This window comes from Eubalaena glacialis, chromosome 3 (assembly GCF_028564815.1).
Source record: "Eubalaena glacialis isolate mEubGla1 chromosome 3, mEubGla1.1.hap2.+ XY, whole genome shotgun sequence".
Classification (NCBI taxonomy): domain Eukaryota; kingdom Metazoa; phylum Chordata; class Mammalia; order Artiodactyla; family Balaenidae; genus Eubalaena; species Eubalaena glacialis.
Genome location: NC_083718.1, coordinates 141442198 through 141462291, shown reverse-complemented (window position 1 = coordinate 141462291; position 20094 = coordinate 141442198). Strand labels below are relative to the sequence as shown.

Genomic DNA, 20094 nt, shown 5'->3' with positions numbered 1-20094 from the left:
ATTAAGTAGCAAGACGACTCCATGATTCTAAGGTTAATATATTTTACAACTAATCTATTTCTATTAAGATTTCTGATTACAGGTTTCCAACATACATGCATAAAGGTAAAGACTTTTGAGTTATCTGACAGAGGAACAGTCTTCTTCAGTAATCTCTAAAATCTGGCTGTTGAAATACTTATCAAAATTGTAAGTTCATAAAAACAGCTCTTCTTTATAAAGGGTAGCAGACTGTATTTTTATTAGGTCACACTAAAACTAAAAAGCATGTCAGCAGTAACCCCAAGAGTGAAACAGTGAAATAAGACAGTTGCCCATAAGAGCAACACAATAAGCAATGGATACATCACTGTTACTGGTACAATTTAGCACAGATAACTTCATTTCTCAAAACTGTAATGTCATAACAGAATTTTCCACTACTTCAGTAATTATACTTCTTTTAGAAAAATAAAATAAGGCTAAGAAGATTCAGTATGAAGACCCTTCGTCATTATGCAAATTAGCAAAGGAAGAGTAATTTTATTTTATTTCTTAATCTGACTTGATATTTCAAACACCATCCATTAGAAACATAAATTTTGTGGTAAAACAAAACATTATTTTTACAACTACTTACTTGATTGGATGTACAGGTCAAGGACCTGTAAATATTCAGTTAGATAATAAAAGGCAGAGACCTTGCAAACAGCTTGATCTAGAAAACTAGCTATTAAATTTAACTTAACCGGGACTTCCCTGGTGGCGCAGTGGTTAAGAATCCGCCTGCCAATACAGGGGACGCAGGTTCGAGCCCTGGTCCGGGAAGATCCCACATGCCGCGGAGCAACTAAGCCCGTGCGCCACAACTACTGAGCCTGCGCTCTAGAGCCCATGAGCCACAACTACTGAAGCCCATGTGCCACAACTACTGAAGCCCGCACACCTAGAGACCGTGCTCCACAACAAGAGAAGCCACCGCAATGAGAGGCCCGCGCACCACAATGAAGAGTAGCCCCACTCGCCGCAACTAGAGAAAGCCCGCATGCAGCAACGAAGACCCAATGCGGCCATAAATAAATAAATAAATATATAATTTTTAAAAATAAATAAATAAAATAAATAAATAAATTTAACTTAACCAAGTCAATAAATTGGATTCTTTTTGAGAAATACAAATTATTCATCAATATTTACCCACGATTTCCCAAAAGAATTAGACTACAAATCATTACTATATGTTATTATTAGTTATTAATGATCTATGATAATATAGAAATACTATCCTCACAAACGTATTATTTTATAAGGAAAGTAAGAGAAAGTAATTGTGGAACTCCTAAGGAAAAAATATCTATATGCAAAGGTTCTTCTTTTACTTTTTCAGCTATTTTTTAAATGAATTTTCAGGTCTCATAATTAGTATTAATCTACCTTAATCCATTTATAGATCCTACTCAGTATTTTCAAATGTCATAATGAATATATAACTTACTTTCTGATCACAACTGCCCAGTCTTCTGTATAACTTCTTATACAATCTCTAACATGTGGATCCATTTCACTATTTTAAAAAAGAAAATATATTTATAATTTAGACAGGAAAGCACTGATGTTTGTGAATTCTGCTGCCACGCTCTTGTTCATATAATAGGAAACAACACTACCACAAGAAATAGAATCTAAATAAAATAATGGAAGGTAGCCTTTTTATAGTTACACTAAAACCAGAAATAGGTAAATGTCTCCTTACCTTTCTTCAGGTACAGCTGAAACAAGGGTTCTACAGTCCCTAGGACTATAAACCACTTCAATATCATCTGGAGGGAATTCAATCAAATCCCTTAAAAGCCCAGAATCCACAGCTAAAGGATGAGTAATGAGGTAATCTTCCAAATCCACTGGATCCACTGCTTCAGTAAGGGGCACCTTTATAAAGAGGGATGGATGTGAGAGGTGGGTATAAAGGAAGAGGCGGACACAAGAATTTTAAAACTTAAATAGATTTATTATTTAAAAAAACATAATTTTTCCCTTGCTATTTCTAAAATGTCAACAGATATTCAGCCAGATGAACTAAAGAAACCACAAAGTGTTGGGTCATACTCTCTCTGATCTTCTTGCTTCGATTTTGCCCATAACTCCCACATAAAAACAGTAAGATAATTAACAGTTTTATAATACTATACAGTGACAAAATACTCACTGGAGGGATTCTTTTTTATAATTTGGAATTTTCATTGCTAAGTTTCTTAGTGGTGCTTTTACTTTATTTGTTGTTACTGTTATCCTAGTAAAAACGTACAACCATACTGCAGTAAGGGGAAAAATGGCCCTCCAAAAGATTGCCAAATCCCAATCCATGGGCCTTATATGTCAAAATAAATAAATAAAATATAAAATAAGAGTGTTTGAAGATATCATTAAGGATCTTAAAAGAGGGACATTATCCTGGATTGTCTGAGTGGGTCCTAAATGCAATCACATATATCCTTATATGAAGATAAACAGAGATTTGGGCCACACCAAGAGGAAAGCCATATGAAGACACAGAAAAGAGAGATTTGAAGATTCTGGCCTTAAAGATAGAAGTGATGTGCCACAAGCAGCCACCAGAATCTGGAAGAGGCAAGAAAGTGATACTGAAGGGAGCCTCTGAAGAAAGTGCAACCTTGCCAAAACCTTGATTTCCGCCCGTTGATACTGATTCCAGACTTCTGGACTCCAGCACTGTGAAAGAATACATTTCTGTTGTTTTAAGCCACCCAGTTTGTGGGAATTTGTTACAGCACCCAAGGAAACTAATAGACCCTATTAAAAGTATTAGCAATAATAGGATATTTGTGGCATTCCTTAGCCAAGCTGAAATTATAGTTTTTGATAAGATACTCTATTTCTTATCTAATTCAAGAAAGAAAATTATTCAGGCAAAACTATAAATGATTATACAACAAATGTGCAGTTGTGGACCAATGAAAATAAGAATATGTTATTTTTCAAGATGTTCAACTGGGTAAAAACACTGAGACCTGCCTACTGTGCAAGTTTGCATTACTACAAAGAAGGTGCTTTAATCTATACTTCTTTGGACTGAACAACTAGGTAGAGCAACAACATTTTAAAGATACTAAGTAAAATAATGAATGACTATCACATCATAAACACTCAAAAGATAGGCTATTATTATCATTATCATTATATGTTTTCTCATTTAAACCTCCCCCAAACCCTATAAGTTAGAGATAATTACTGTTTCAATTCTACAAATAAAGGCAATTGTGCTCAAAGAAGTTAACTTCTGAAAATAAAATAGCCACAAAATGATAGAGAAAAATTTCAAACTGGGTCTTTAAGATCTAAATTCATGGTTTTCTCTCATAAGCATTCTATCTTACCTATTCTACCAAGTACATAATACACTATCATGACATGCTTAATAGAAGCATAGAAGCAATTCATCAGGGAAAGGGAAATCTTTTTCAATTACTGTTGCTGGAAAAATTGGATATCTATATGGGGGGAAAAATGAACTTCAATCCTTACATCACGACATGTACAAAAACTAAACTGAGATGGACCATAGATATAAACATAAATGCTAAAACTATAAAGCTGCTAGAAGGAAATATAGAAGAATATCTTCAAAATTTGGAGTAGGCAAAGGTTTCTCAGAGAAAGGGATAATCGTAAAAGAAAAACTGATATATCAAAAGATGGTTAAGAAAATGAACAGGCAAGCCACACTAAGAGAAAATATTTACAAAATACATTTAATAAGGGACTGGCATCTAGAATATATAAAGAAGTCCCACATCTCATAAAAACAAACCACCCCCTCAAATAAATGGCATGGGGGGGGCAGTTGGTAAGACATTCAGAAAGGAAGATATAAAAATGGCCAGTTAGGGACTTCCCTGGTGGCACAGTGGTTAAGAATCCATCTCCCAACGCAGGGGACGCAGGATGGATCCCTCGTCAGGGAACTAGATCCCACATGCATGCTGTAACTAAGAGTTTGCATGCCACAACTAAGGAGCCCTCGAGCCGCAACTAAGGAGCACATGTGCCACAACTAAGACCTGGCACAACCAAAATAAATAAATAAATAAAATAAAATTTTTAAAATAAAAAATCCAACAGAGTCCATAAAATAAAATTTATTTTTAAAAAAATGGCCAGTTAGCACATGAAAAAGTGCTCAACATCAAAAGTCACAAGTAGGTACCTCCACTTCCAGGAAGATGGAGTAGACATACTTATCTCTATTCTTCCCACTAGTTACAACTACAAACCCTGGAGATTATATATAAAATAAACATAAGACGGCTCTGAAAGGTGGATAGAGAAAGGCAGACCAACAGGGACCTCGGGACCCAAGGAATAGCACAACAGTGAGTTACCTAAAATTTCTTTTTACCTTATATACTCCAGACCTGATGCAGAGAAGCCCACAACCCAGAAACACCAAGGAGCACAGGAAAACAAAAAACACAATCTAAGCCTGTTCTCCCCAGCCAAAGGACCAAGAAAGCAGCAGCCTAGAAAAATAGAAAACTGTTAGAGAATAACCACTCTACTCCAGCCAAACATCACATGAAAAACTGTAGTCCCACCTATATCCACACCAGCAAAGGCCAAATGGGGAGCTAGACTTCACCCTCACCAAGCTGTAACAAGCCATCCCAACACTACCCATTCAGCACGATGTCAGAGAAGTCAGAGTGGGGAGCTGAGATTTTCATATCTACTGGAAGGTAATGAATCCTCCACTCCCACAGTGTCAGTGGAGTCCACACAGGGAATCTGGACACCTATTCCTATACAGCAGTAACAAGAACTCCTTCCCCTTACTGCTGAGGCAATGTCAGGTGAGGTCTATATAATTTAATACCTATAGGGTGAAGAGACATAAAGGTACATAAGATTTCCACACTTCACTCAAACTGGTAAAATGTCAACACCAGTAGTGTGATTAGTTATGTATATACAATACCTTAAGCAACCACTAAAAAGACTATACAAAGATATGCACTCAACAACATTACAGATAACAAAATGGAATTCTAAAAAATGTTCAGGTAACCCACAGGAAGACAGAAAAAGGAAACTAGAGAAACAAAAAGCAGAGAGAACAAACAAAAAATAAAATGGCAGATTAAAGCCCTAGCAGAATGATAGTAACATTAAATGTAAATGGCCTACGTACACCAATAAAAAGATAAGAGACTGGCAGAATGGATTTAAAAACATGACGTACCAGTATGGTATACCAAAAGCTCACTTCAAAAAAGACAATATAAGGAGGCTGAAAACAGAAGGGTGGAAAAAGATATACCATATATACATTAATCAAAAGAAAGCAGAAGTGGCTATATTAACATAAGATAAAGTACTTCGACTTCAGTGCAAAGAAAAGTACTGAATAAAGAGGTACATTACTGATGATAACAGCTATGACCCATAGCAATCTTAAATGTGCCTGTACTAAACAACAGAGCTATAAACTATGGGAAGCAAAAACTGACAGAACTGAAAGAAGAAATAAAATATATCTACAGTTATAGCTGGAGACTTCAAGACATCTCTCTCAACAACTGAAAGAAAACCAAACAGAAAAATCAACAAGGATATGGTAAAATTCAACAGCACCATCAACCAATAGGATCTAATTGATATTTATAGAACAATCCACCCAACGACAACAGACCAAATACTTTTCTCAAAGGCCCAAAAAGTAAATACCAGGATAGACCATATCCTGAACCCTAAAACAAACCTCAACAAATTTTAAAAAACTGAAATCATACAGAGTGTGTTCTCTGACCATAATGTAATCAAACTAGAAATTAGCAACAGAAAGACAACAGGAAAACCTCCAAACACTTGAAAACTAAAAACACAGTTCCAAATAATCCATGAGTCACAGAAGTCTGAAAAATGAAATTTAAAAATTACATTGAACTAAATGAAAATAAAACATAACAAAATTAGTGGGATGAGGAAAGTGCAAATCAAAAACACAAGATACTACTTCACACCCATTATGATGGCTATTACCAAAAAATGTAAAATAACAAGTCTAGGAGAGGATATTGAGAAATTGGAAGTCTTGTGCACTGCTGGTGGGAATGTAAAATGGTACAGCTGCTGTGGAAAACAATTTGGTGGTTCTGGAAAAAAAAAAAAACCAAAACACACAGAATTACCATATGACCCACCAATTCCACTTCTAGCTATATACTCAAAAAAATTGAAAATAGAGACTCAAACCTATACTTGTACACTCATGTTCATAGCAGCATCATTACCAATAGCCAAAAGGTGAGAACAATCCAATGTCCATCAACAGATGAATGGATAAACAAAATGTGGTACACATATACAATGGCATATTTTTCAACCTTAAAAAGAAATGAAATTCTAACACATGCTGTTGAAGCATTCTAACACATGAACCTTGAAGACATTATGCTGAGTGAAATAAGCCAGACACAAAAAGACAAATATTGTATGATTCCACTTACATGAGGTATGTACATATAATAGACAAATTCATAGAGACAGGAAATAGAATGGAGGTTACTGGGGATTGGAGGAGGCGGGGAATGGAATTATTTTTTAATGGGTACAGGGTTTCAGTTTGCGTTAATTAAAAAGTTTTGGAAATGGATAGTGGTGATGGTTGCACAAAATTGTGAGTGTACTTGATGCCATTTAATTGTACACTTAGAAATGGTTAAACTGATAAATTTTGTTGTGTATATTTTACCACAATATAAATACATACATACATACATTTAAGCGAACATTTTTTTAAACTTTATAAATCAATGTTTCTCCACCTAAGAATTATTTCTGAGGCAGTATACTTTTCAGGATTCGAAGTGTCACAAATGATACTCCATGAAAATAATGACAAAAGCTGGGAGTCCTTACATATGTCTAATTCAAAATTAACCTTTCCTCAAAGATTGACCAACCATATCAAGAGTAAGGGTTAGGGTTGGGAAGAAAGCTATGACACTCTCTTAACAACACTAAATCACAGAGATGATAAATGATCTTGTTTCCCAAACTCACATAGAAAGTCACTGGTTTTCTAGGTGTAATATTAACTAGACTTGGAGCAAGGAAATAAATTTATTTCTGCTACAACTGTCTCCACTCTCTCTGACTGCCATCAGAGACAACTGCCTGGGCTAGTTTTCAGATGTAGTGATAAGCTGCTTACAACTATAAATTATTTTGCAAGACTCCAAAGAAAGATCCTGTATTTACAGATTCAAGGGAGGAGATTGCAACATGATTTTATAACAGAGAATGACTGGGCAGTAAGCAGGGTTAAAGGATGCAATAAGAAGCAATAGTGAAGCACTACAGAATCCCTTACAGGCAATGTGAGACACTGTCTTACTTCAACAATCACTGCATTGGAATTCTGACTAACATGTTTAGTGTTCAGATCTCTCTTTCAGTCTTTTCCGGTGTGCCATCAAAATTCTGGTATTTGATTAGTGGTTGTTTTGGGATGGGGGAAGGGAGATAAAAGGGTGATAGCTAAACAGTTCCTTTTTGAGGTAATGAAAATGTTCTAAATTGACTGTTGTGATGGTTGCACATATCTGTGAACATATTAAATCCACTGAATTGTAAATTAAATGGATGAATTGTATGGTTATGTGAAAAAAATCTCAGTAAAGCCGTTAAAAAAAAAAAAAAGTTGAACCAGAATCTAATCGTATACAGGGAATACAGAAGATAGAGAAACAAGTCTACAAGGAAGAAATTTCAAAAAAGTTGAACCAGAATCTAACCAGTTACAGGAAATACAGGAGATAGAGAAACAAGTCTACAAGGAAATAAACATAAAATCCAAAAGGCAGGAAATTCTATAAGACAACTAATCCAATTTCCTCAACAAGTCAATGGCATAAAAACAAACAAACTTAAAAGTTGGAGGAGGGAGTAGTATTCCATTGTATATATACACCACATCTTCTTTATCCATTCATCTGTTGATGGACATTTAGGTTGCTTCCATATCTTGGCTACTGTAAATAATGTTGTTATGAACATTGGGGTGTGTGTATCTTCTCGAATTAGTGTTTCCATTTTCTTCAGATAAATACCCAGAAGTGGAACTGCTGGATCATATTGTAGTTCTATTTTTAGTTTTTTGAGGACCCTCCATACTGTTTTCCAGTATGGAGGAAAACATATGGCTGTACCACTTTACATTCCCACCAACAGTGCACAAAGGTTCCCTTTTCCCCACATCCTCGCCAGCACTTGTTATCGCTTGTCTTCTTGATGATAACCATTCTAACAGGTGTGAGGGGATATCTCATCGTGGTTTTAATTTCCATTTCCCTGAGCACTTTTTCATGTACCTGTTGGCCATTTGGATAACTTCTTTGGAAAAATGTCTATTTAGTTCTTCTGCCTATTTTTAATCGGATTGTTTGTCTTTTTGTTATTGAGTTGTATGAGTTCTTTATATATTTTGGATATTAACCCCTTATCTGATATATGATTTGCAAAAATTTTTCTCCCATAGGATGCCTTTTCATTTTGTTAATTGTTTCTTTTGCTGTGCAAAAGCTTTTAAGCTTGATGTAGCCCCAATTTGTTGATTTTTGCTTTTGGTGTTTGCGCTTTTGGTGTCATATCCAAAAACATCATTTCCAAGAACAACATCAAGGAGCTTCTTCTCTACATTTTCTTTTAGGAGTTTTATAGTATCAGGTGTTATGTTTAAGACTTTGATCCATTTCAAGTTAATTTTTGTGAGTGGTGCAAGATAGGGAACCAATTTCACTGCTCTGCATGTGTCTTTCTAGCTTTCCCAGCACCATTTGTTGAAGAGACTATCCTTTCCCCATTGGATGCTCTTGGCACCCTTGTAGACTATTAGACGACCATATGAGCAACAACGTGGATGGATTTGGACGATATTATGCTTAGTGAAATAAGTCAGACAGAGAAAAACAAATTTTATGTTATCACTTACATGTGCAATCTATAAAATAAAACAAACTAGAGAATATAACAAAAAAAGAAACAGACTCACAAACATAGAGAACAAACTAGTGGTTACCAGTGGGAGGGACAGGGGGCAAGATAGGGGTAGGAGATTAAGAGGTACAAATTACTATTATAAAATAAAGAAGCTACAATAATATACAGCAAAGGGAACATAGTCAGTATTTTATAATAACTCTAAATGGAGTACAACCTTTAAATATAGTGAAACACAGTGCTGTACACCTGAAACTTATTTAATATTGTAAGGCAGCCATACCTCAATTTAAAAAAAAAAGTTAGAGGAGGGAGAAACTGCCTTTTTTTAAAATGCAAGTGATCTAAGACCAAATTCCATCTGTGGATTTTGTTTGATCCTGATTTGAATAAACCAACTATAAAAAGATATGCATGAAATAATCAAGAAAATTTAACATGCACTGGATATTAGATGATACCAAAGAATTATGGACTGTTAATTTTGTTAAGTGTGATAACAGCACCGTGGTTAAATTTAAAGATGTTAATGTTTATACTAGTCTTCTACTTCTGTGTATGTTTGAAGATTCCCATAACTTAAAAAGAACTTTTTCAGAGAGAATACAAGAGAAGAAATTGAAATCAGCAAGCTCTGACAACCCTTCGAAGGAATTTTGTTGCAAAAAAGAGCAAAGAAATATTCGAGGTTGGAGACTGATGGAAAAGTGGGGCAAAAAAAGCAGAATTTTTTTAAATGGGAGAAATAACGGCATGCTTGCATGTTTATATACTGATGGGAATGATCCAATAAATAGAGAGAAAAAGTGATGATATAAAAGAGAAGGGAGGACTTCCCGGGTGGCACAGTGGTTAAGAATCTGCCTGCCAAAACAGGGGACACAGGTTCGAGCCCTGGTCCGGGAGGATCCCACATGCTGTGGAGCAACTAAGCCCATGTGCCACAACTACCGAGCCTGTGCTCTAGAGCCCACGTGCCACAACTACTGAAGCCTGCGCACCTACAGCCGGTGCTCCACATCAAGAGAAGCCACTGCAATGAGAAGCACGCGCACCACAATGAAGAGTAGCCCCCGCTCACCGCAACTAGAGAAAGCCCGCACGCAGCAACGAAGACCCAACACAGCCTAAAATAAATAAATTTTTCTAAAAAAGAGAGAGTAGGGAGAATTCCTAAAGTACTGTATTTGAGCGAGAGAACTTGGGATCTAGTTCACTAGTGGTTCATTTAAAATAACTGGTGAACAGACAAACAATATGGGTACAGATGATAAAAGGTGAACACACATGGTGGTAGGAGTATGTGGAAGTTCTTTCTGACTGCTTCAATTTTCTCAGTGAAACAGGAAGCCAAGTCATCCTAAGAGTGAAAATGGGGAAGAGCAATTAGGGTTTTAAGGAAAGAGTAGGAGGCATGAAATGGGTCAACTAAAACAGTGGGAAAATGAACGGATTAGGAAAATAAAATGTTTGCCTAGCAATGTTAAAGCCTTCATGAGTTAGTGGTCATAAATTTAACGTGAGACCAGTCAATGGGATCTGTGTGTTTTCCTCTAGCCATACTCAGCTGCACAAGTACAGGTATGAAGTAAGCAGAAGGTTGGATTTAAACAGCACTGAGGTAGTGCAAATGACATGAGAAGAAATTAAGGAAGCCAAGAGGATACGCAAAAGAGTAATTATAATGATCAACAAATAATTTAAGTTTGGTTAAGGAGAGAAAAGAAGACATCAAGGGGTGAGAGACACAAAAAAGTTAGTATGATCACAAATTCTAGGTCCCAGTGGTGTTGAAGGACAGTTGAAGTCAGAGCGCCAGAACAAGAGAGCAAGAAAGATAGGAAGTGGTATTAAGAGAATAGGAAACATAAAACTGAGATTACAGGAGGCTTATGGTTATTCATAATGACTAAATCCAGAGATGACTATGGAATTGAATAGTTAAGGTGTAACACAGAATGCAGGAAATCAGTTGAAAAGAGGAGTTCAAGACACTAAGAGGGTATTAGAAGGATCATCTCCATGTACATTGAAACCTTCCAGAAATCTATATATTCTAAAATTTCTCCAATCAGTATGTTACTGTTGTTAAAAGTAAACTCCATGTTTTAAAATTTTAATAACACAAACATTATAAACATGTCACTACAAGTCAATCAAACTATTATGCTCTGGCATATGATGTTTGTTCAATAATTGGTACCATTTCATAACTAAACAGAAAGTGTTAATACAACTTCACCCAAGTCACTCTTAATTACTTTTTCAGTTTTTGACAAATGGAGCATGTTTTTAATTCATATTCCTACTATAACTAATAAGTATCAGTTTTTTATCAAAATTGATTATCTTCGTGCCAGCCTCCTGAATAAGAAAACATATATTTATATCTCTGACATAGCACCTGGCTTAAAGCAATAATTCAATAACTATATATTCCTTTCTATTAAAGGAGATAGATAATACTATGAATCTACATAATTATTTAACATTTACTTCAGTACCTATTATTTCTAGAATAGATTCCTGAATTTTCATGTATGAATCACCTTGGGTCTGGGAAGTTCTAATTGTAAAATTCCAGAGTTGATTAAATCCTGAATGTAAAGTTTCAGAGTTGACTAGGAAATCAACACTTCTATAACACCTCCCAACACTCCTGACTCAAATTTCAGAAAAGAGTGAGATAGCAACAAATAAGGTTGTTAGTGAGAGTAGTGATGGAACCCAATCTACTGGCTCTTATCTTTCCACTATTTTTTCATGGCCTAGTCAGAATTACACAGTAACATACCATATGTTAAATATGCTACTTACTGTGGTATGATGGGATATACTGCCAACAATGTTGAGGTTTTTGAGCAGCTGGGGAGAACCACTGTACTGTCCAGAGATCTGCTTCCTAACTTCAGCAGCCACAGTTCTACAACAAAAAAGCAAGAACATTGTTTTTAAAAAGAAAACAAACTAACTTAAAATGGGAGAAAGCTAAGAATTTTAAAAACTCATCTAAAGAACAACAAAATCTCAGCACATCAATAAGGCTACAAATTTAAAAGATATTTTGGTAAATACTGCTTATAATTACAGTAGAACATCTTTACAATGCTGATATAGGGTACAATACTTATAGCCAACTTACGTAAGGCTTTTTTTTGTATATGGCATTTCAGGGAACATATTGATACTTTGGTTTATGATAGAGCTGGAAGCTACAATAAGATGTATATATTAATGTGTATATATTTTAAGGATATAAAATTAATTCAACATACTTTATAAACAATATTCATGCCCCAGAAAACTATTCCCTATTTTTACTTAACTAATAAAAATTGTCTTTATACTCTGGCATTAATGGCTTTCCATAATCTGACCCTAATCACCTTTTCAGCCTTACATATCCCTTCCCAAATTCTTCTCAATGAACATAAACTGCTTCCTAGAATGCTGTTTCTCTCCTGTATCCACAAATTCAACTCTTAACTAGTTTTAGGGGTAAAACTCAAATGGCAAGACTTCCATACAAGCTTCTTGACTCACCACAGCTAAAATACCACCCTTCTTAAAAACTCTTAGAGCATTTATCATAACCTAACTTGCATTTTCCTCCTTCCTAGTTATTTTTTCCACATTCATGTATGCCCTATATAAACAGAGGCAGTGGTTTCATTCATTGCTATTTTCCCTAAAATATTTAGCATGTGGCACTTAAAACAGAGAAATGTATATTTAGTCCTATGAAATATATAGTATTACTGACAAATGAAGTAAACCACAAAGGCATTACCATAACATAACTTGACCAGTAAGTCCTTATTTGAAACAGGATTAAAGTTTAGAAGTTCCACGATTTCAAGCTGCTTGTTGACCCTTGGGAGCATACTAGTATTTCAAATTTACTAAATAACATTTCTAGGGACTTCCCTGGTGGTTCAGTGGTTAAGACTCCACGCTCCCAATGCAGAGGGCCCAGGCTCCATCCCTCGTCAGGGAACTAGATCCCACATGCCACAACTAAAAGATCCCACACGCACGTGGCAACGAAGGTCCCTCGAAGATCCCTCGTGCCACAACTAAGACCCAGCGCAGCCAAATAAATAAATATTTCTAAAACAAAAATATTTTAGACATTTGAATGACTTTGTAGTTCATTAAGCTCTATAGTCCTTAAACTTCACAAAATTATAAACCAAAATATTTAGTGAGCCTTAAATCCAGTAATTAAATAACTTCCTCACATTAGTAACATTTTTACTAAGTAAAAAATGTAACTAAAGAACACAAAATAAAGACAACTATCAATAGATTTTGTACAATTATTTTCCTGATGTCAATATCTAACCTCCACCCTATGATCATCAACTGGTCACTTCTCTATTTTATAAACCTTGCCTTTTGTTCTTTTACTCGTTTCCAAAAAATAAACCCTACCTTCTTCCTATCATTCCATTGAACGTAAAGTGAAATAGGCCTACTGCCTTCGATTCTGGGCCTGCTTGATGATACTTCTGTTCTGGAGTGTTCTCAAATTAATGGTTAAATTCAGAGCCCTGAACATCTTAGTGCCCATTCAAATTTCCAGCTGAATTTCTAGACAATTTCATTTTCCAAAAACTATCCAAATATATGATATAATCTTTAGCCTCCTTCTTCTCTTCCATACCCCCTTAACTTTTTTCATCTTCAATCACTCCATACACATCTCTTGAGCACTGCTAGGAGGTGACCACTCAGTTAGAAATTTCTGATAGAAAGGTGAAAGAGTTATCATTTTTTAAGGCTCAAGATACTGAATTAGCTCAACTTTTTCTTTACAGGTGACCTGAAGTACTTTAGATCATATTTGTGTTTTATAAAAGGCTAATTTGTTATTCATAATTGCCAAAACTTGGAAGCTTATCCTTCAATAGGTAAATGGATAAACAAACTATGGTACATTCATACAATGGAATATTATTCAGCAGTAAAAAGAAATGCACTATCAAGCCAAAAAAGACATGGAAGAACCTTAAAAGAATACTGCTAAGTGAAAGAAGCCCATCTGAAAAGGATACAATACTGTATGATTCCACCTATATGACATTCTGGAAAAGGCAAAACTATGGAGGGGTGAAAAACAGTGGTTGCCAGGGGTTGGAAGAAGGAGGAAAAGGAAGAGATGAATAAGTAATGCACAGGGATTTTTAGGGCAGTGAAACTATTCTCTATGATACTACTACTATGATGGATACATATCATCATTATACATTTGTCAAAACCTATAGAATATACAACACAAACAGTAAACCTAATGTAATCTATGGACTTTAGTTAATAATAATGTATCAATATTATCTTATCTATTATAACAAATGTATCATACTAATCCAAGATGTTAATAAAAGGGAAAACTTGGTTGGGAAGTAAACATGGGAACTCTCTGTACTTTCCACTTTTCTGTAAATCTAAAACTGCTCTCCCAAAAAGTCTACTAATTTTTTAAAAATAAGTAAATAAATAAAAAAGACTAAGAACAGACAAGGGAGGAAGAGAAGAGCATGAAGAAACGATTAGAGGTTAGAGATGAAAGCTAAAGAAGGAATGTAACCTTTGAAGGAGGATACAGATTGAGGAGAGGGCAAAGGGCAAATTCTGTAAAGCGTCTGGATGTGAGAGCACAGGAACATTCACTGCAGTTTATGACTCCCCTTAGGCTTTTAATGAAGCCTATACACTGTGAATGTTCATTATTATGTTTGGTTTAAAGGCGTTACAATCTCCTGATCCTGTTGTCAAGACTGAGATGAAAATATGAAAAAGCTTTTAAAAAGAGAGAGAGAGACAGAACAAGTATTGTGTCTATCTTCCTCGGTGCTACTCAACTCAGTCTACCAACCTCAGCACTACCTCAGTGCTTCTGTTTCTCAGTGTTTCTGGGGCTAAACCACGAGTAATCTGAATTGTAAACTGCTATATTTGATCAAGTTCAAGATCTCAGTAACTGTTAAGACTTGCTATTACTTCAGGTACGCTAAGAAAGAAAAACCTTGCTAATTAAGCAATACACTATCAATTAATTGAAAGACATACCCTGATTTCAGAAAATGTTAAAAAGTGAAACAAAATTTAAAATATGATTACTTCAAAAAGAGACAATCTTTCATTTAATAACGGACAATCTTTCATTTAATAACAGAGACATACAAAGGATAATCCCCACATTACAAATATTTGTCTTATTTATACATGACATAATTTCCCCCAAAGAGAAAATCAGCAATAATTTGAAATAAGAACCATTTCCAAACTTAGCTATAATGGCAATAAAACCATCTGTAACCCAGACAAAGGATGTATTTATACTGAGACCCTCTGCATGAAAAGATTTCCTCAATGGTAAGTGAGGAAATTTTCCCAAACTAAAAAAACAGTATCTCTTAACCATACTATGGTCCAAAGTATGCAAGACAAGAAATGTAATGAATAAACTGTTATCAGGAATAACAGTACCTGATATCAGTTAAAATCCTTTATCACAGATTACTTTTTTAATAACAATTTTTCCTACTCCTAATGAAGCTCATATAGTAAAGCAACACAAGGAAGTCTTTTTTACGTCTAATAAGCTATTAGTATTAACTGCAAAGTGGAAAGAAGAGTAGGTCAAAAATTCCATAGTTACTTACACTCTTAAATTATAATAGCAGAATATCTTCTTCCCCTTCCAAAAGCACATGATCCAATATTTGACCTATTTAACTCCTTACCAACTCTCTCCATTTCCATAAGCTCCCTCACTATGTCAGCATGCATTACAGTTTTTACAAAAGAAAGCACTCGCTAAGGCCGTTCACCATGGGATATTAGAAATAACCAACAAAGGATCCACATCCTGAGGGAAAATTATGTTGCATTTAACCTTTCCTCTAACCTCGTCCCACTTTCAGACGCCCCATCGACCATGATTTCCAGAACGTCCCAAGGCCAATCTGGGCCTCTCTCATCTCTAGTCATTCTTCATGGGACCAGAGGAAACACCTGAGTAAAGATGAGTAAGGAGAGTTTAGACTAAAATAAAAGAGGTTAGTTGAGCTACTCCTATAAAGTGACAAAAAAATATCTGCAATGTAATATGCAAATAAGAGAATAAGATCTCTTGGAACTGGCACTGTTTATATTAAACACAGAACTCAGGGGAGAAGTGTAAGGGAATATACCATGGAATATACCAGGTAAGGGCACATATCAGAGACAAGGCAAGAAAGGGCTAGCTAAAACTCCCCAAAAGAAAAAGAACAAGAACAGATGATACTCCAATGCTGTGACTATCCAAGTCCATGATTGATGACTGATGGATTGAATCACAGTTCTACCATTGTGTATAGTTGGTATTAAAGACCAAAAGAGGCAAAATAGAGAAAACGATAGATTAAAGAAATGCAACACTGTATCACCTTTCCAGTATTTGTGCCACAAATGTTTAACCTGAACTGAATCAAACCTGTATATCTAACATCGATTATAAGAAATACAAAGAACAGTGTTAACAATACTAAAAAAAAAAGCAATCAGACAAAAACCAGAAGAAAGCTCATTCTATAATGTCAAGTCTCTTCAACAAGTCAATGTGATGAATAAATAAATAAAGGCAGTGGGCTAAGTTTTAGCATAAAAAAGACTTAAGACTAAAAACTAAAGTCTACTCAAAAAGGGAAAAAAAGACTTAAGAGATATAACCAAATGCAATGAATGGTCCTTTACTGGATCCTGATTTGAACAAACCAGCTATAAAAGACATTTCTGGGGATAATGAGAAATTTGAACATGGACAAGGTATTACATAATTAAGAATCAGTGTTTTTTTTATGTGGGAAAACAGTATTATAATAATGGAGGGAAATGTCCTTCTATTTTAGAGATGCAAATGATGTCTATAATTTAGCTTAAAACACTTCAATTATTGTTACTCTGCCTTAACAGAGAAAACCAGCAAACTAAATATGGAATACAGATGTGACAAATACTCTTCAAGAAGTATATCATACCCTCCATATATCCCTGCCTGATTATTTCTGCCCTGTTTTCCTCAGGTTAGACACTCGTCCTCTGTGCTTTCAAAGCATTTTGTGTTTATCCGCATTCATTTAAGGAAGTGGAGTTTCCAGAAGGCTAGTTCAGACAGACAGCAGACTAGCCAGACTGCTTTCTATGGTGGAATAAGAACCTGGCCTTGCTGACAGAGTTTGATTTCAGCAGTGAGAAAGCCTAATGTTTGTAAACATTCTCTTTGATAGAAGCACATAAACTGCAAAGTAGGTTTTTCTAGAATAGTAGTAATGCGACCCACAGATGTAAAAGTATGGTGGACAAAAAAAAGGTGTGGTGAAGTATCAAGAATATGGCTTCTCAGGCCTGGCACACTCTCCCTCTTCAGAGGTACCTTTGCAACCTCCTTGAGGAATGAAGGAGGACAGGAAACTTTACTTCTGATAGGAGTACGCTATGTCTCTTTTTTTGTATAAATCTTTCAAAGCAGGCTAATTTCTGCCATTAAAGAAAACGTACATTTTTTAACTCTGTCTGGTGCCACTTTCCTATCAAGAACTACCTCACTGTGATAACCGAGCAGTACCTTAGTCATAGCACCTATCAAATTGTTCTGAAATCTATTTATCTATCTCCTTGCAAGGAACTAAGCGATTAGCTTTACTTACCTTTGCACCCTCCAGCAGAGTGCCTAGCACACTCTGGGTGCTTAAAAAATGTTTAAAAAGCTGAAGTGAAAAAAATGAGACTATAGTGAAATTCATAATTCCTCCCCCCAAAAAAGTAGTTCAATAAGAATGCTAGAATGGAACAATTGATAGGAACTTCTTGAGTGCAGGAACTATATTTTATTAATCCTTACATCCTCGATGTCTAAGACAAGACAATGGGGGGGGGGGGAGAAAGAGGAATGGAGAGACAGGTGTAGTGGAGAGAGAGAAAGGGAGGTAAGGGAAAAGGATGAACTTAGAGACTACCTAGTATATGGACTTTCCAAATGCCTTTCAGAGGAAATTAATCTATAAGTATTGTTGCTTTCTAATTGATTGGAAAGAGACAAGAAGTATGCCTTTTTATCTATTACTGTCAAGTAATCAGGTAAGTGTTTGCTGGGGGGAAAAAATCTGAATCAGCAGAAGAGTTCTACACGTGTAAAACCTTTTCTTTAAGAGCCTAGCTGACATCATTACTATCCCATTTGTTAACTGGTAAAGTTTAAAAACTACTACTGAAGGAAAAAAAAAAAAAAACTCCTACTGAAACACAATGCTCTCCTATTCTATGTGAAACTTTTCTTTTTTAGCAATGTTTTAACAAGATAACATGTTTACTTATCTCAAAGTAGTCTCTAATACATCTTTAGCATATCTGCAAAGGGCTGGTTCTAGAACTACATTCAAGCTCTACAATTATGTAAATAAACTTACTATGAGAAGCAGAGAAAATAAGATTTCTCCAGTATGGAGAAAAGACAAAACAACTTGATAAAGGAAGACATCTTTTAAAAAAATGATTAAAAAAGTAAATAAAAGGAAAATGTACATGGTATTAAAAACTCAAACTTCACAAAGAAGTAAAAACAAAAGGTATAACTCTCTACCATTTCCAATCCCCAACCCTATTCCCCACATATGACCACTGAATATTTTCTTAGGTGTCCTTCAAGAAAAAGATGTGTGTACATCAGTGTGTATATAAGAAATCCTTATTTTTTAATATGACATATAACATCATACATAACCTTTTCTTAATATCTTACATATTCACTTAATATATCTTAGGAATCTTTCCATATCAGAACATAAAATTAATAATAATATTCTAACAATATTTATCAAGCATTTACAATGTGCCAGATACACATTAAAGTGTTAAATTTGATATACCTCATTTAATCTTCAGAAGAACTCATGAAATAGGCACTATACCAGCATACTGAAGTTTTAAGATGTTCAGGTCATACAACCAATAACGAATAGCACTAAGGTCTCAACTTAGAGCCCCCACTCTTAACAACTGTTCTCCTTTTTATCTGATATAGAGTCCATAAAATGAATAAACTGCAACATATTTAACCAGTCCCTACTGGTAGACATTTAAGCTATTTCTAGTCTTTGCAAAGATCATCGCTTGAATGTAAGCTCCACTGAGAGATTTTTGTCTAAATCAAGAATTATGGGTGATTTTTATTTTATCTTTTGGGCCTTTTGTATTTCCACATTTTCTGCAGTACCATACATTATTTTATAGTAAGAAAAAAATAGATATTTTTAGATAAACTTGAAAAATAGAGTAACTTATGAAAGGTAAAGGCAGGGTTTGAATTCAGATCCATAAAACTCCCAAGGCCTCTTTCCATGGAAGCAAGTTTCCAAAGGTAAATAATTCCAGTTACAGTTTATATTATTTCTCTATTCTCCAGAACCTAACCAGGAGGTCAGTTAAAGATGCCCAGTGAAAATGTCTGTAGTATATACCAACATATTAATAGGAACACTATAATAACTACCACCACTGCTATGATCTGTTTCTCTTTCACGGATGGCTAAATAAAACTCCCATCTGAGGCACTGTCATTTGTAAGTTATCCTGTGTTGAATTCTTTAGGAATTAAGGTCCAGAGTAGACCAGTAACCACTAAAACCCCAAGAAAACAAAAACACATACAGGTTGATTTGTGAAACCAAAGAACAGAAATAATCCTTCTCTATAATACACTTAACATTTAAGACATAGTTCTTTTTGGGGGAGAAGGAAGAAAAAAAAGATGTCAGATGACTCATGTATCCCATCTGATGCTATTTTGGGATAACATTTAAGTTAAAGATTTAGAAAACACTGTATTAAGGAGACTTGGAAGTCTCCATCATTCTGATCTACAGCATTTCATTATATCTCAATTTCCTCAACTAAAACATGGTGATAATAATGTTCCCTACTTCATGGAACATATTAAGTTATAACTACAGAAAAAAGATTTTTAAATTTAGCATTTGAAAAAATTAACACTGATCTGAAACTGGCAACTAAAAAGAAAACTGAAGGGAAAAAAACCTCTACTGTAAAAAG

General features: G+C 35.0%; 1 protein-coding gene across 9 annotated transcripts in view; it reads right to left on the bottom strand.

Moving 5' to 3' along the window:
- DOCK7 (dedicator of cytokinesis 7) overlaps positions 1 to 20094 on the bottom strand; it is a 185493-nt gene that overhangs the window by 151802 nt on the left and 13597 nt on the right. For 8 of the 9 annotated variants that reach the window (XM_061184108.1, XM_061184109.1, XM_061184110.1 and 5 more), the window contains exons 2-4: positions 11815 to 11920; positions 1733 to 1908; positions 1475 to 1543 (exon numbers count right to left, since the gene is read on the bottom strand). In XM_061184108.1, coding sequence (XP_061040091.1) covers positions 1475 to 1543; positions 1733 to 1908; positions 11815 to 11920 — 351 coding nt within the window. Of the gene's footprint in view, positions 1 to 1474; positions 1544 to 1732; positions 1909 to 10284; positions 10343 to 11814; positions 11921 to 20094 lie in introns of those variants that run through there. The other variant, XM_061184113.1, reaches the window with a different exon arrangement.